Below are 17,697 nucleotides of genomic sequence, written 5' to 3'. Positions count from 1 at the left end.
TGGCAAATGTATCTCAGTATATCTCTAGCTGCATCTGTCAGTGTGTCCTTTGCCTCTGCACTTTGTTTTCCAAAGGGATTTTCTATGTTTTCCAACAGCTTTTGTTTGCCACACACCAACACACCAACACACTATAGCACACACACACAGACTTCGTGAGAGCTTTTAGTTTTGCATTTGAAGCACTTGCCTCTGCATTTTTCGCAACACGCAAAATCATTCGACAAAATATACAAATCTCTCAGTTATTTACTGTTAGCTGAGTCTGCTGCTGCTGATTCCATTCCAGAATAAATGCCAGACAAAGACAAAAGCAAAAGCAACACACAACAGTATTACGGCCAACACACATACACACACACAAACACACATAGATAACTATCTATAGTATTTACGCGTATTTATTGTAAATATGTTTTAAAGCCTTTTCAGCATATTTTAGAACATTCAAGTTAGTGCTTTTAATATAAATTGCACTCTTCAAGTTATGTTCTTTATAGAACATTTTACAAAATAGAAATTATATAATTATATTATAAATTAATGAAGTACAAAGTGCAAAGTGTGCACCTTTTAAAAATGAATCAATTTATATATGATTGACTATTTTCTTAGCATTATAATGTTTTATATTGAAAGCGATGACATCAGAAGTATTTCAAAGACTTTTTCACTTTTACTCTTTTGTTCGGTCGGGAAATATATGCAAATGAGCCAATAAAGTACTTTATCGATAGCATTGATCGCTTATCTGTTTATGAAATGGATTATATATGAAAAAAAGAAATGTGGTGCTCGCATCTTAATCGTTTTCGTTGACAATCTGGTATATTTCTAATGATATGGTATATTTAACATTTTGTAGTCTAAGGATAAACCAATTCCATGAAACATTTTTTATATTTTTCGTATATTTTCGGTATATTAAGTTGGTCTATCATCATTGAAGCATTTATATATTTATGTATTTTTCGGTATATTAATTTGGTATATAAAATATATGAAGTATTTTTATATTTTTGTATTTTTTTCGATATATTAAGTTGGTATATTGGTCCCTGTAGTATGTCGTTATACGAAATCAATGAAACATTTTTAGTATTTTTTGGTAAAATAATTTGGTATACGAAATCATTGAAGCATTTACATATTTAGGTATTTTTTCGGTATATTAATTTGGTATATACAATATAGGAATTATTTCTATATTAAGTTACATCGTTATACGAAATCATTGAAGTATTTTTGGTATATAAATTTGGTATACGAAAGATATGAAGCATTTATATATTTTGGTATTTTGGTTATATGAAGTAAATGTAACATTGATGTATTTAAGTATTTTTTCAGTATATTTGTTTGGTATATTTTAAGAATAAAACCGAACTGTTTTGCTTCAATTGAAAATAGGTAGCGGAATTCTCACTACCTTCCTCGATTTGTTTTTTTTTTTGCATACTAAACACTCGTTGAGCAATCCGCTGAATTCCCCATAAAAAGCTAAAAAAGAAGCTGATAAAATTGCTACGAATAGTAATTTTATTAAGTGCATTCGAAAGTCTGAAAATGTTATTTACAATCGTAAAATAGAAATACGGTTATCAGAACTCAGGAATTGATGAGATTAGATTTGTGTGTTAGACAATAAATGTTTTTGCGAAGAATTTATGCATATACTGAATATACACAGAAGTCGTAATAATTGGCAATTAAAGACAAAAAGCATTGCATTGCTTTCAAGTCGATTCGGAAACAGGTGTGGAAATGCAATTAATTGGCATTCGAAGGGGAAATCTAAGCCGAAGTGCAAGCTGAGCTGTGACAGCTGAGTGAAAAGATCTCTTTGAGCTGGGCTGAGGCTATAAATTGGAATCGTAAGCAGATGAGCGGCGATTAATGATCTATTGAACAGGTTGAGAGTTGTAACATTTCTATCGGAGATCTCGTTAAGTACCTTGGCCTCAATTGCGGCCAAAGAAACACACAGAAACCTTTTTATACCCGCTACCCATAGGGTAGAAGGGTATTATAACTTTGTGCCGGCAGGAAATGTATGTAACAGGTAGAAGGAGGCATCTCCGACCCTATAAAGTATATATATTCTTGATCAGCGTCAACAGCCGAGACGATATAGCCATGTCCGTCCGTCCGTCCGTTCGTCCGTATGAACACCTAGATCTCAGAGACTATAAGAGATAGAGCTATAATTTTTTTTTCGACAGCATTTATTTTGTTTGCACGCAGATCAAGATTGTTTCAAATTTTTGCCACACCCCCTTCCGACCCCGCAAATAAAAAAAAAATCGAATAACAAGCGTAGTTTCAAAGCTAGAGTTGCGAATTTTGATATATACAATAATTACTGTAGTAGTTCTGATTTCTGAGAATTTGGTTGCGATCAGATAAACATTTTGGAAGTTATTAAAGAAATACTTTTGTATGGGCAAAAACGTCTACTTACTAGGGGTCTTAGTTGCTTTGGCTGACAATCTGGTATATTGTGCCGTCTATGGTATATTTTGAATGCGGTACTACACCGATATACCACATATACCATTTGGTATATTTGTAGTATTTTTGCAGTATATTTGGTATATTTTGAAAATAATACCGCAATATTTTGCCCTTATTAAAAATGGGTAGCGGGTATCTCACAGTTGAGCAAACTCGACTGTAACTTTCTTACTTGTTTCCACCTTGATTTGCCAATCGATGGCGACTCGCTTCGAATCGCTTTGAATCGATTCGTGTTGTATTAGAGATGAGACTGTCTGTCTAGTTGGGAATGGTGCATCTGCTTTTAATTGCATTGCGATATGAGGCAAAGTGAAACCGGTTAGCCCACCAGTGCATCTCATGTTGCATGTTGCATGTGGCATGTGGCATGTGGCAGTTGCTATTGCAGTTGCAGTTGCGGTGGCTGCAGCTCATAAATCGTTCAATCATCGGTGGCACATTGACAACGCCATTGGCCGTGTGTCATACGAAGCAACTCCATTTCTTCTTCTTCTTCTCCTCAGCTCTTTTCTCAATTTTCCACTTGCCATTTTCAGCATTTTCTTTCGCTTTTTTTTTTTTTGAAGCGTGTGCGCTTTAGACATAAAATTAATGCAATTTACTTACAAAATGTGCCATTAAAAGCGCATAACCAGGCTGTAAAAGCAAGACAACCAGAGAGGGGGGTGGAGAGGGGAACGAGGAAGGAGGCACATAAAGCAATATGAGCTTGTCGCAGTTGCAACGTCGCCTTGGTCTGGGCTGCAGTGAGTGTAATTTAATGCCAATGCAGTTTTTTTTTATTGTTGTTGTTGTTGTATTATTTCTTTTTTGCATGCTCACTCGCTGCACACACACACACACACACACACACACACGGACACACACCACAAAGCGCTCCAGTTGAGGCCAAGACCGAGACTGAGACCCAGACTGAGCGTGGCATGCCACAAATTACCCGGCAAAAGTCCGTAGAGCGCATTTAGCTAAATCGCAGAATTTATGTCTTATGAAAATGCTGCAAGCATCCAAGCCGCAGACTCTAGACTCTAGCCTTTAGACTCCAGACTCCAGCCAAGTGACAATGCTAATGTATGAGAAGACTGCATACACATAATAATAAAAAGCAGAGACAACTTAAGCCAAACGAATCGCAAATACACTGTAATTAAATAAACATCAAAATGCGTAATAATAATTATAAATTTGAAAAAATCAATTTCATTAACTGCTGGATAGAGTATTAAAGGGGAGCTTACTTGTTACTTTTGTGTGGATTTAAAACTGATTTATTTCTTTGATTGTGCTATGCAGCTATACGATCTGCCACATGCCTCTGCTGTTGCACAATGCCACAAATTATGCCGCCTCAACTATTCAACTCTGTTGGCTCGCGATTTGTTCTTCTCGTTATTCTTGTTGTTGTTGTTGCTGTCCCATCAATTCGCATGCCAAAAGTGCGGCGAGAAACTTTTCAATTCAATTATCAACGCCCAGGCATGTCGACTATCCATCTATCTAGCCATCTCTCGTTTCCATCTATAGACACCACTCCAGCCCACATTTGAACCCCCCTCTCACTCTCTCTCTCTCTCTCAGTGCTGCGATTTGACTTCGATTTGCAGTGCAATTTGGCTCAATGCATTTTGGGTAATTTGTTTGCCAAATTCGCGTGTTGGCGTCGTCGTCGAAGTCGTCATCGCATTTTTGCGGGGGTGTCAATTGTGGCAAGCCAAACATTAACAGCAACAGCTAAAGCAACAACAACAACATCACGCCAATTACTTGCACAAAATGAGAACAACAACAACAACTACAAATCGACACCCACTGCAAATGTCAGAATTTCGACAGAGAAAGAGAGAGAGAGAGAGAGAGGGAGAGAAAGAAATTAATGTTTGAAAAATCACACAGTAAAGTCTCGAATTTTGGAAATATGAAGAGAGACATTCAGTTCAGTCATCGAGTGAAATCCTCTTATTGGAGTGCTCACTGTAGTATGTATATACATATGCATAGATTGCTTGCTTGTGAGAGAGTTGCACTCGAAAGCTAAATATATAAATATTGGATGCCAGTCGACCGACAAATATTTTGGCAAGCCAAAAATTGAAGCGGCCACCAAAAATATTTGCAGTCAAAATGTGCAAGACAGAGTGAGAGAGGGGGAAGCGTGGGGAGAGAGCGCACAAATTGTCAACACATTTTAGAAGTAGCATCAATATGTATGGAAGTGTGCGTGTGTGTGTGTGTGAGGTGAGAGAGACTTGCGAAGGCAACAGATGGGCTATCATAACAGCCTTAGCTCACAAGCAAGCAAAGTGCTTAAGGACGCAGAAGAGTGGAGAGCGAGCAAGAGAGAGAGAGAGCGAAGAGAGAGCTTAGACAGGGCTGGAGTGGAGAGTCAGTGTGGAGAGTGGGCAGCGAAATTGAAAAATAAATAAAATTATGCGTCGCAACACATTCGAAATCATTGGCCAAAGACATATCGTTGTTGTGTGTGTGTAGAAATGAGTGTGTGTGTGTGTGTGGACTGCTGACTCTAGAGGCAATGCCAATCGTCGACGCTGCGACGCTGTCAGCGCCAACGGTTCAACATCGAATTGAGTAGAAGATTTTTTTTCGGGGCAGAAGATGCGATGGAATGAATGGAGAGTGGTTGGGGAAGGAAAGGAGGGGAGAAGATGACGACGCGCTTCACGCATCACTTGATTCTTTTCCATTTCAGGCTTCTTGCTCGCTCGCTCGCTCTCAATCTGTGTCTCTCTGGAAATGGGCATCATTGAAAATTCAAATCACATCAAATTCTAAAATACACAAACCACGCAAATCGTTCTTTCGAGCAAAGCAAAATAAAAATGCGAGTACATAAAAATAATAATAATAATAATAATAATAAAAAAGCGAAGCAAGAACCTTTTGGCAATGAAGTGCGACTGGCAAAGTGAAATTTGTTTCGATTTCGGTTTCGGTTTTTCAGTTAGCAAAATGGCCAAGGCAACCCAGAAGGAAAACGAATGTGTGATGTGTAAAGGGAAAAGAGTGCAAATTATGTTGCTGACACGCCCCAAAATCTAAACGAAGATGCCCTATTAGGTGGAGGCGGGGGCGGGGTCGACTCGCCTCTCCACATTTTGTATTTTGTATTTTGATTTGGCAAATCTTTGTGTTACATCTGAATAGCATTAATTTCTACACAAGTTGTTACAGCATTCAAAGTGAGGCGCCTCTTTTAGCCCACACTCGCAATTCGATCACATCTTGCCTGCTTGCCTTCTGCCTTCCCACGCCCCTTTGCCCCAGACGCCCCCTTTTTTTTTGTGTGTGTTGTGTGTTGTTGGCCATAACTCGCTGCATTGGACTGCGACTCAGTGCCGCCTTCTTTTCTCTTTTTTCTTCTCTGTTGTGTTTTTTTTTTTTTCTTTTGCATATTGGAGAAAAAAGAAAATAATGTAGAAATGTTGTAGCCAGTTTATAGAGATGGTGTGGCCAAGGCTTTTGCAGCCTTTCAGGCCTGCTTGGTATTTTATTTTTGTTGTTGTGCTTTTTCGCCCATAATTTTTGTGCCGTTTACAACAAACAGCCGCATAACTTGTGAACGGCTCGCAATCGCAGTCCCGGTCCCGATTCCGGTCCCTGTCGCTGTTGCTGTTGTTGTTGTTGTTGTTGTTGCTGTCCCGGCTTATCTGTCGATGCTGTCCCACGGTCTTTTGGTTTGGGTATTCACACTCATACTCACTCTCACATTCATGTTCACACTCACATTCATGTTCACACTCGCACTCTTTCGCATGCTGCCAAATGATTTTCACATGTTTTTTGCTTTCGCACTTTTGCTTTGCCTTGGATGTTGCATGTGTTTTCCACACTTTGGCTTTGGCTTTGGCGTTGGCATTTAATTAAAAAGGCTGCAAAATTATGAACTTTTCTTTCTTTCTCTCTCTCCGTGTAAATTTGTTTGTTTTCCCCACACACAACATATATCAAAAATTGGCTGCCAGATGCGAATGTGGAAATGTGAGCGGGAAATGCAAAATCTTTTGCCAATGATCTGGCGAACTTTTTCCCCCCACTCCCCATTTCCCACTCCCCATTTCCCATTCCCCGTTCCAAGGCAATAACTTAACAACAAGTCGATGGCTGGGATGAGTAATGGGGCAATGTGTTGAGAGGGCGATGAGAAGTAGTTCCCAAAACTGGCGACGGCGCATTGAAAATCAAATGAGCTGTAAAGAAAATTTCGCGTTAAAATGCGTTTTATTGTTTCCAATTAAGCTGATTGAGTGCGTCGCGTGGAATCAAGCAACAAACCAAAATACAGAAAAAAACAGACGTTGTAAACTGTAAACTGTAGAATGCAGACAGTATATAGAGTGTAGTATAGGCCGACATGCTTGAGTTAATCCCACACACACACATCAACACATCAACAGACCCAACCCAACCCAAAAAACAATACACCGAAAAAAGTATATCGAAACAATTTATGTGCTACTTTAGCTAATCATCGAGAGCGCGTCACATATTTGAATGTGCTTCGAGTTCCCCAATTGTGTCTGGGGCAATGGAATTTGGAATTTATGCCATCAGATATTCGCTGGAAATCCATCTCAGCTGAACTCATCATCATCTGAGTTGGCCAAGTCTATATTTATGGGGCAGCTTAACGAGGCCGCAAAATCAACTCATTTACAATGCGTGTGGAAGTGTCTCCTTCTCCTCTCTGTCGCTCTCCTATCTCTCCTCTCTCTCTCTCTCGCTCTCACTTTCACCTTAGTATTGTGTAGTTTGCTCCACTGTGCAGCTGCAGTGTCAAGTAGATATAAAATTCATTTTAATTTGCGCGATGACGATGCCCGATGACGACAATGATGTTGCAAGAGGCAAGAGGCAAGGGGCAAGAGACAGAGAGAAGAAGAGGATGAGAGGAAGCTTCGTTGACGGATGACTGCTGCACAAGCATTGGGGGCACATGTTCCGCGAGTTGCCTGCAAGGATAACATTCGTCGATAAGTATTTCCAGGGCGTCGCCTCGCCTCGCCTCCATTCGCCTCCTCTTTTGCCTGTCCCTGTCGCATTTGGCCATTGTCGTTGGCCTTTGTTGTTATTTGCCAAATAAGCAAACGTTCGCTCCTCACACACACCGGACTGCTGTGTCTCCATTGTTGTCAGGCTCGACGTCGTCGTCGTCGTCGTCGTCGTCGATGATGCAGACATAAGATATGAAAAATATGAAGCAACAGCCATCACAATAGTCGCCAGCCAGTCAGGGAAGCAGCCAGGGGACACTATTGGGCAACTCCATTCCGTTCCGTTCCGTTCCATTCCATTCCATTTTCGATTCCCTTTCATTCCCTGAGCCACACAAAGCAGGCGCTCATGCGTCTGCAAGTCAAACATCGAATTGCGTGGGCATCTCATACGTAACCAGCAGTGAGGAGTTGTCTCCCTGTCTTCCTGTCTGTCTGTCTGTCTGTCCGTCTGTCTCTTTCTGTATGAGTTGCGTTGTATAAATCACGCTTAATGCCTTGCCACTGGGGGCAACACTGAACACAGGCTACAGAGAATACGCTGTGAACATAAATTGCAGTCAAGTGCTGCCAATTAGTTGCTAAAATTATTTTATGATATTGGCCAACTAATTAAACTGACGTTAAGGATGCCAATGCCAGCCAGCCAGCCAGCACTCTGACCCTTCGAATGGAGACTTGGTCAGCTTCTGCTTCTGCTGTTGTTGCTGGTCAAAAATCGATAAAAGTCGCAACGCACTCAGCAGAACAGCACCTGACTGCTAGAGAGTAGCTGACTGGTTGGGTGTTTTCATCAATCAACCGCACAAGCCAACAATCAATCATCGCCAGGGGCAGAGACGGAGACGGAGAAGTTGAGCCCTCATCCACAACACAACACAACAAAAAAGAAGCAGGCTGGCAGCACGTAAAAATATCTATGATTATTAATTATTTATGAAATGTGCGAGGCGAGAAACGACGACTGCCATTAAATGATTAGATTTCTCTGCAGGCATGCGGAAAGAAGCAGTGAAAGGTGTAGGAAAAAGTTTCCAAGGATAGCGTTTTAGCTACTACTATAACTGCTACTGCAAATCCATCTAACGATAATATCAGCTGCTCATTTATAAGGTCTTAAGTTAAGTGAATTTTGATGACGCCTCAACTAACTCATAACTCTTCCTATCTCTCTCTTTCTCTCTCTCTCTCTCTCTCTTTTTGTAGTGTGCCAGTGCAATGGACATGCTCGTCGCTGCCGCTTCAATCTGGAGCTGTACAAGCTGTCGGGTCGTGTGTCCGGCGGGGTTTGCTATAACTGTCAGCACGATACAACTGGACGTTATTGTCACTATTGCCGCGAGGGTTACTATCGGGATGCCACCAAGCCGCCCAATCATCGCAAAGTCTGCAAACGTAAGTGAATAGTTACCGTGAACTCTGTGGCTCATCAATCAGCGGCCTAGTTAACTGTCAGCTGGACAGATGTCTCTAATGAGTGTGCTTCTCTACATCTCCCTCTCTCTCCCACTCTCTCTCTCCCACTCTCTCTCTCTTTCTCTCTCTCTCTCTCTCTTTGTCTAGGCTGTGACTGTCATCCCGTTGGCTCCACGGGCAAGACCTGCAATCATTTGAGTGGTCAGTGTCCCTGCAAGGAGGGCGTCACTGGGTTGACTTGCAATCGCTGTGCTCGTGGCTATCAGCAGACACGCTCCCATGTTGCACCCTGTATAAGTAAGTGTCCCCCCTTTCTGTGTGTTCCCCCTCTCTTACCCTTTCAATAATATCCTCGCAATTAACAGAAGTGCCCACCAACGCGAATATGATCCAAGCGGAGAGCGCTGGCGGTGGCGGAGGAGGAGGTGGCGGGGGCAATGGCGATTACAAGGATGGCGGCGGTTCACAGGCTGAGGAAATGAAAAAGTGTAAGTAACAAGTCGATAGTTGCATGAAGCATGCAGCTAACGAGTAGCGAATGGCAGCTAATGAATAACAATTAACGAGTAGGGTGCAACAAGTGGCAACGCAATTTACGATTAAGATTAACGAGTTGACGTCAGCTAACAAGTAGCGAGCCTTGACTGACGATTAGCTACATTATAAGATACTGCCAGCTACAACTAAAAAATAGACAATGATTACTTAGAATTAACAACTGAAGATTAACTAGTTGTCAGTAGCTAACGAGTAACGAGTGTACTGGTTACAAGTGAAAATCTAAAAACTATGAGTGAGCAATTAATAACAACAACGAGTATCAATTCATTTAGCATGTGAAGTGTAAAGAGCTGCAACTAGCGAGTTACAGACAACAAGAAGTTAAACTTAACGAGTTTGCAGTAAACGAGTCAACTAAATTAACGAGTTGCAGGTAACGAATAATCAAATTTAAGGAGTTTCTAGTAACGCGTTAGATAATTTAACGAGTTGAAAGTAACGAGACATCCAATTTAACGAGTTACCAGTAACAAGTTATCTAATTTAACGAGTTGTTGGTAACAAGTAATCCAATTTATGGAGTTGGCACTAAAGAGTTCGATAATTTAAGGAGTTGCCAGTAACTAGTGATCTAATTTAACGAGTTGCCAGTAACAAGTGATTTAATTTAATGACTAGCCAGTAACGAGTAATCAAATTTAACGCGTTGAAAGTAATGAGTAATCTAATTTAACGAGTTTAAAGTAACGAGTAATCAAATTTAAGGAGTTGCCAGTAATGAGTTATCAAATTTAACGCGTTGAAAGTAATGAGTGATCTAATTTAACGAGTTGAAAGTAACGAGTCATCCAATTTAACGAGTTACCAGTAACAAGTTATATAAAGTAACGAGTAATCTAATTTAATGACTTGCCATTAACGAGTTATCTAATTTAACGAGTTACCATTAACGAGCCATCAAAACTATAAAGTTAACAAAGGCGAGCAAAAATTCCAAGAAATATTATACAAGAAAGGGAGCGAGTTGAAAGCAACGAATCAACTACAGCGAGTTTCTATCTTACATTCCACATTTACAGATTGCGGCAAGTGCAAGGCCAGTCCCAAGAAGCTGAATCTGAACAAGTTCTGCATGGAAGACTACGGTGCGTATGCTTAATGCACACACTATTTCTTAACAAAAGAGTCCGTGAGATGACATACATAATTGTTTTGATCCTCCACAGCTCTGCTGGCAAAGGTGATTGGCCACGATCGCGCATCGCAGGACATCAGCACCGAGAAGTTCTCGATTGAGCGACAGAACGAGATCTACAAATATGAGATCAATATTCAGACCATCTTCAAGAGGAATCCGATGTCAGGGACCACAAGTTCGCTGCTGGGGCGTGGCAATATGATGTTGCTGGTGCCGCGCAAGAGCATCGAGTGTCAGTGCCCCAAGATCAAGTTAAACAAGTGAGTGTCGCTGCGTGACTTGCGAAAAAACACTTTTGGAATGAAATAATTTTTTTTTTGCATTTTCTTGTGTACTTCTCTCGCCTTGACGTAGATCGTATCTTATACTTGGACGCGACTCGGAGGCAGCGCCGGGATATTTGGCCATTGGACCCAGTTCGGTGGTATTGGAATGGAAGGACGAGTGGTCGCTGCGCATGAAGCGCTTCCAGCGGCGAGCACGCAAATGCAGTTGAATCGAACCGGAAACGGAATATGTCAGAGCGGATTTCAATTTCATACACTTGGCTAGGTATCAGTTTTTGTATAAATTGTACAGTTTACTCAAGTTTCTGACCTTTTTCGGCATCATGCTATAAATTAATCACACACCCACATACACATATAAAACAGATCACAGATTATACTACACATAGCGGAATCCTTCTTCCACTTTCCCATAAGATACTTAATAAATCCTACAATGAATCCACACAGTTTAGTTAAGCATTCTAGTCTATATACAACACTACACTTCCCAACACTACACAACACTGTTCAACACTATATAACACTGTTGTTCAACACTACTCAACAGCACGCCAAATGCTAATTACACTTCAACGAACCTGCGAGTGTGTGTGTGTGCGAATGCGAAATGGTGTGTGTGGCGGAAGGCCATAAAAAACAGTTATAAAAATTTGAAACAAGTGCGAAAAGAGTTGAATGTTTAATGTTGCTGTGTCGCGTGTCCGGCCAGACGAACAACAGATGAGCAGGAGACGTGTCCACAAACGGTGTGAAGACAACTGACTGAGGGGAATACGGAATACCGAATACCGAATACGGAATACGAAATATGGAAAATGGTTATGGGTTGTGGGTTATGAGTAGACAAGCACAACAACAGGCATAGTCAACACATAAGTGCAGTCATAAACCAAACAGACCTCCAGCAACATTGGGGGTATTCAGGAAATGGAAATGCAAATTTTGCAATTTTTTAGGGTTCTGCAATATTGTAATTAAATTTCTATAATTTCGATTTAAAAGCTCTTTTTTCTTTAATCACTGAGTACCCTTAATAGCAGCTTTTATTTTATTATTATTATTTCTTATTTTTTTCGAATTTCATTTTTTATTTTGTGTTTCGTATTTGCTTTTGCATATCGCACGCATCACACGTTATTTTTTTTTTTTTTTGGTCTCGATTTGTTTTTCGATATTCATATGCAAACTATTCCGTATTTGTGGCGTTTGTTTTTCAGCTTTACTGTTGCTTTTAACGGCAGTTTAATATGCAATTTATTTATTTATTCTGCATTTTTTCTGCCTCTTCCACCTGCAGTATTGTTTTTAAATATATGTATTTCGTTTTTTTTTTCTTTCTGGAAAATGTATGCAAACAGTTTTGCTGTTAATTATGCAGATGTTTATGCCCATTTGTTAGTTGATTTTCACGCGCTTTTGCATCACAATTTGCTGCAGAGGAAAAAACAAAAAACAAAAAAAAAAACAAAAAAAGGGAAACTCAACAACGGTAGCGAAACATTTGCTGCCAGCAGCCATAAAATTAATTTAAAATACATTTATTTGAATTTAATTTTCAATTTGAATTATGCATGCAAATCAGTTAAGAAAAGAGAATGAGATAGAGATAGAGAAGGGGATGGGGATGGGGGAAACTTGTTTGTGCCACAATCTCGAAATCTGCGTTTACAGTGAAGCTCGCGTGTTGTGCATGCCAGCGAGGCCTCACTGTGAACGTGTTCTCTTTGAAAAGCTTGACATGCATCGCATTGCACAGACAAACAACATGAAACACGTTACACAAATTAAACAACAAAACAAACAGCAAAACAACAACAACAACAACAAAACCAAAGGAGAGAAACAACATGAAGCGCTGAAAAAAATACTTTGTGGAGAGAGAGAGAGCGAGCAAGAGAGGGAGCGAAGGAGAGTGGAGAGTGATATGTTAGCTGTCCCCCTCTGACCCCTTTTCGTATGCATTTACACAGTTACACATTCTGATACATTTTTCGCTGTTGTATTTTTTTTTGTTTCCATTTATTCAGTTTTATACGATTTTATTTGTGTATTTCGAGTGTGGGGGCCGCGGATTAAACATGTTTCGGAGGGTGACTCAAGGGGGAAAGGGGTAAACTCGAAATGTGTGTGTAACATAACATGATATATGACAGGCAAGTGTCGAACTTGATAAATGCTTTAATGAATTTATTTTCATGTTTCGTATTTCGTATTTCGACCACGCCTCCACACCCACGCCCACTTCCATTCGCATTGTTGGGCTTTTGTCATTCACAGTTGGCGACCGTGACCATGATACATATTATAAATCAAAATGGGGCAACAACTGCACAGCACAAACAGACAAACAGACAGACAGCTGATCAACAACTGGACAGTTGGGCAGTCACTGCACAGTTGGACAGCCACTGGACAGTTAACATGCTGCGACCTTTAAGCTGAGATTTCTATATGTCTCTCTTTCTGCCTGTCTGTCTGTGTGTGTGTGCATAATTAGCCTCTGGCTGCACACACACACACACACATCGAAACACAGGCTGTCAAGTGTCCTGCAACAACAACAAAATAGAGTCGACAACAAAAACAGACGATGAAAAAAAGAAAACAGAGGCGAGAGGCGAGAGAAATTCAATTGTGGCTTTGGTCTGTGCTTCGTCGCTGGCTTCATGCATATTTAAATGAGATTTTGCGTTAACTGAATTTTGTCAACATGACGAGCGCTGAATGCTGAATGCGGACAGGCGGGGGGCGTGGCCAGTGGGCGTGCTGCGGCCATGAAAAAAAACCATATTAATTTATCCACGTTTCCATATATGTAAAAACATTTATATATATTTAAATAAATTGGTTTTTTTTTGTTGCTGGTTGTTGTCGCTCTCTTATTATTATATTTTCTCTCCTCCCCCTGGTGGATGTGGTGGGGATAGGGGGGCGTGGCATATGTATTTTAAATAACTTGCAGGCGCCATTAGCATATAAATTGATGTGCGCCAGTTGAGCGCGAAAAAGTCAGGCTCAGTCATTCGCACACACACACATACGTACACCCACGCACACACACACACACACACTCACACACATGGGAGCTTTGAAGTAACTACATTTGGCACACACACACACACACATGCAGCTAAGATTTCTGTACCCCAAGTTGAAGCTGACAAATTGACTTCCGTTTCCGCGTCAAACATCAAAAACAAAAAAAAAAACAAGAAAATACAACAAAAAAAAAACAACAACAACAACTACAAAAAGTACTTAAAACTGAGAAAAAAAAACAAAACATAACCAAATTAGTCATTAGTTGATATGTCAAGCCGTATATATTTATTATTTTCAGCAATCTATTTTTTTTACACTTTTCTTTAACTATAAATTATGATAGGAAGAGCGAGCGAATAAGAGAGAGAGAGAGAAAGAGAGAAAAAAAATAAAAAAAAAGGCAGCAAAGAAGTTTCGAGCTGCGTTTTTTTTTGTTGTCTAATATATATGTATTTAAATCTACATATATATATAAACAAAATATATATATATACATAAATAAATACTTAATGTATTTGTATGTTAAACAAGGCAGACACAAAAGGCAAAAGCAACTCACAAAATTGCTCTAATAAAACACACAGCAAAAGAGACAGAGAGAGAGAGAGAGAGAGACAGCGAGAGAGAGAGAGAGAGAATTCTCGCAAATGAAATGGTAAAAGTCAGTTAAGAGCTTTGGCATTTGGCCAAGTTGTGAATATATTTTGGCAATATTTTGTTGCACTTTTGTGGGTTTCGCTTTTGTGTGTTTGCCTTGAGCATATTGTGCTTGCAACTCTTTGCAGCAGCAACAACAACAACAACAAACACTAATCACATATCCTACACACACACACATACACACACACACACACACACATGTATACATACCCTTGCCAAGTTTAATAGAAATTTTTTTGTATTTTTTTTTTAAGAGAAAAAACTTTTATCACTAACAACCTACGATTATTATTATCTTTGTGTGTGTCGCGAAACGCAAGTTAATAAATAATAATTAAAATAAAAGTATAAAAAAATTGCAAAGAAAATACAATTTTTTATATAATAACATAAACACTATTTAAATGCATATATACGATTACATCATTATATATACACACACACTATATATAAATATATCTGAAAACTAAAACAAAAAAACACAAAAAAAAACAAATATATATATACATATATGAAAAAAAAAACGGCATCAATTTTTTTTCTTAGATTTTTTGTAAATACTCAAAAAGCCATAAAAACGTAAACGAAACAAAAAACAAAAAAAAAAAACGTATATATATTTATTGCAAATTATTATTATTATTATTATTATTATGTTGTATGGAAATAGACAGCAAAGCATCCGAAAAATGGAGGAAATTAAGCAAACAACATTGTCTGATATTAAAGTATTGTAGTTGGTATTAACATTAAACAAATACACACAAGCAATTATGTACTTATTATTATTACGAGTAAAAAACATAAAAAACAGACAGAAGACAAACAGAGACAGACATGCAAAAAATAAATAAAGAAATATGCAATTTTTGTGGCAAACAAGAACTAAGTAAATACACACACACATAAACACACACACACACACACACACACACACACACACACACACACACGTATATATCAAAGACAAGCCGAACAAGTTATATATATATATAAAAAAAAAAAAGAATAAATATATATATACTTGCATATATATCATTTATGTGTACTTGAAAGAGTAAAAAAACAGAGAAAACAGAAAAGCAAATAAAACACAAAGTTTAATCGAATTAAGTGGACAAAATTGCTAATACATAATAACGAAATTAAAATGGTTGAGACCGAGTTTTGCTTTCATTTCTGGTTGGTTGGTTAGTTGGTTGTCTGGAGTACTTATTGCTGTACTCCGATTTGGAGTACTCGCTGTCTCTGGTTGTTGTTGCACTTGCTGCTTGGAGTTTACAGTCTAACTGGTAAGTATTCCCCCAGCTTGGACTCTGCACAATGTAATTTAATTTCAGCTCAGCAAACAGTTGCTCTTCTCTTTTTTTTTCAACACTTTTTATGTTGCCACAGCATAAAAGTAAAAACTACGAGAGAAGCATCCAACATGAGCAAGAGATTATTGCACTTTTTAAATGCCAAAGGAAAGAGATTTACAATTCTAAATTACATATTTTTAAATTACAAATAGAAGTAGTCTAGAAATTAGTTATCCAAGTTCAAGAAATTCCTCAACTAACACGGTCTTCTTGTTTTTAATTTGAATTTTTATCGATTGTTACCTTTTTGAGTATTTTATATATACGAAATAAACTGAAGGCCTTCGCTGCCATTGCTTTATCAATAGCGTTAGTATTAATTTTAATTATAGCTAACTTTTAAATAAATAAATAAATAAATATATACGAAAACCTTACAAGGAACAAAAAATAATGAAAAATTTATGATTTTTGCGACTGTGTCGAATTGAAATTAAACGAAAAGTTGATTTCAATTATTTAAATTTGTATTATACCCGCTACCCATAGGGTAGAAAGGTAGAAGGAGGCATCTCCTATAAAGTATATATATTCTTGATCAGCGTCAACAGCCATGTCCGTCTGAGTGTCTGTCCGTCTGTCCGTATGAACCCCTAGGTCTCAGAGACTATAAGAGATAGAGCTATATTTTTTTTTCGACAGCATTTGTTATGTTTGCACGCAGATCAAGTTTGTTTCAAATTTTTGCCACGCCCACTTCCGCCCCCGCAAGTCTAAAAGATCGAATAACAAGCGTAATTGTAAAGCTAGAATTGCGAATTTTGGTATATGCAATAATAACTATAATATTTATGATTGCTGAAAAGTAAAAGGTTGCGATCACAAAAAAAATTGTGGAAGGTATTAAATAAATACTTTTGTATGGGCAAAAACGCCTACTTTCTAGGGCTCTTAGTTGCTTTGGCTGACAATCTGGTATATTGTGCCGTCTATGGTATATTTTGAATGTGGTACCATATCGATATACCAAATATACCGCTCGGTATATTTTTAGTATTTTTTTATAGTATTTTCGGTATATTTTAAAAATAATACCGCAATATTTTGCTTTTATTCAAAATGGGTAGCGGGTATCTCACAGTCGAGCACACTCGACTGTAACTTTCTTACTTGTTAGTCATAAATTTGACTCTTAACAAGTCTTTCTACTTCATTAGATCTACTATAAATGTTTCTCAAAAAAGAGTTCTATAAAGTCGAATTATGAAACTATATTGATATTTACCTTATAAGTTAGATCATCGGATATGCTAACCACTAATAATAATAATGAATAATAACCTTATAAGATTAGCAAAAAGAGAATCATCTAGCGAGAATAACAGTTATTATTTAAAATTGAATACAATTTCTCTAGAATTAATAAATTGATGTTAAAACTGATTGTAAATTATTAAAATTGCTTTAGAATTTATGACTTGATTTCAATCCCTTTAAAAACGTCATACTTAATTCATTCAACTTTCATTATATTCATGGATAATCGAATTTGATATATAAAGTAAGTATTTGAAATATATTTTCATAACTCATATTATTGGTTGCCTGATGAGCAGCAATCCAAAAAAAATGGAATTATGTTGAGTTCTATAACTAAGCAAAAATTTGTTAGATTTTATTTTAATATTAATTTAATATTTAGGTTGACAGCTAAGCAATAAGTTAGATTTATTGTGATGCTGATATTTCCTATTTATATTTAA

At 38.2% G+C, this 17,697-nt stretch overlaps 1 protein-coding gene across 1 annotated transcript in view; it reads left to right on the top strand.

Moving 5' to 3' along the window:
• The window catches only part of LOC132795781 (netrin-B), a 72,725-nt gene extending 58,577 nt beyond the window's left edge, over positions 1-14,148 (top strand). The window contains exons 2-7 of the mRNA XM_060806667.1: positions 8,733-8,921; positions 9,090-9,239; positions 9,308-9,430; positions 10,523-10,588; positions 10,670-10,901; positions 10,996-14,148. Coding sequence (XP_060662650.1) covers positions 8,733-8,921; positions 9,090-9,239; positions 9,308-9,430; positions 10,523-10,588; positions 10,670-10,901; positions 10,996-11,137 — 902 coding nt within the window. The 3' untranslated portion in view covers positions 11,138-14,148. The remainder of the gene's footprint in view (positions 1-8,732; positions 8,922-9,089; positions 9,240-9,307; positions 9,431-10,522; positions 10,589-10,669; positions 10,902-10,995) is intronic.
• The last annotated feature ends 3,549 nt before the right edge of the window (positions 14,149-17,697 follow it).

The sequence above is a fragment of the Drosophila nasuta genome, chromosome X, assembly GCF_023558535.2.
Source record: "Drosophila nasuta strain 15112-1781.00 chromosome X, ASM2355853v1, whole genome shotgun sequence".
Lineage (NCBI taxonomy): Eukaryota > Metazoa > Arthropoda > Insecta > Diptera > Drosophilidae > Drosophila > Drosophila nasuta.
This window is presented reverse-complemented; position numbering and strand designations above follow the sequence as displayed.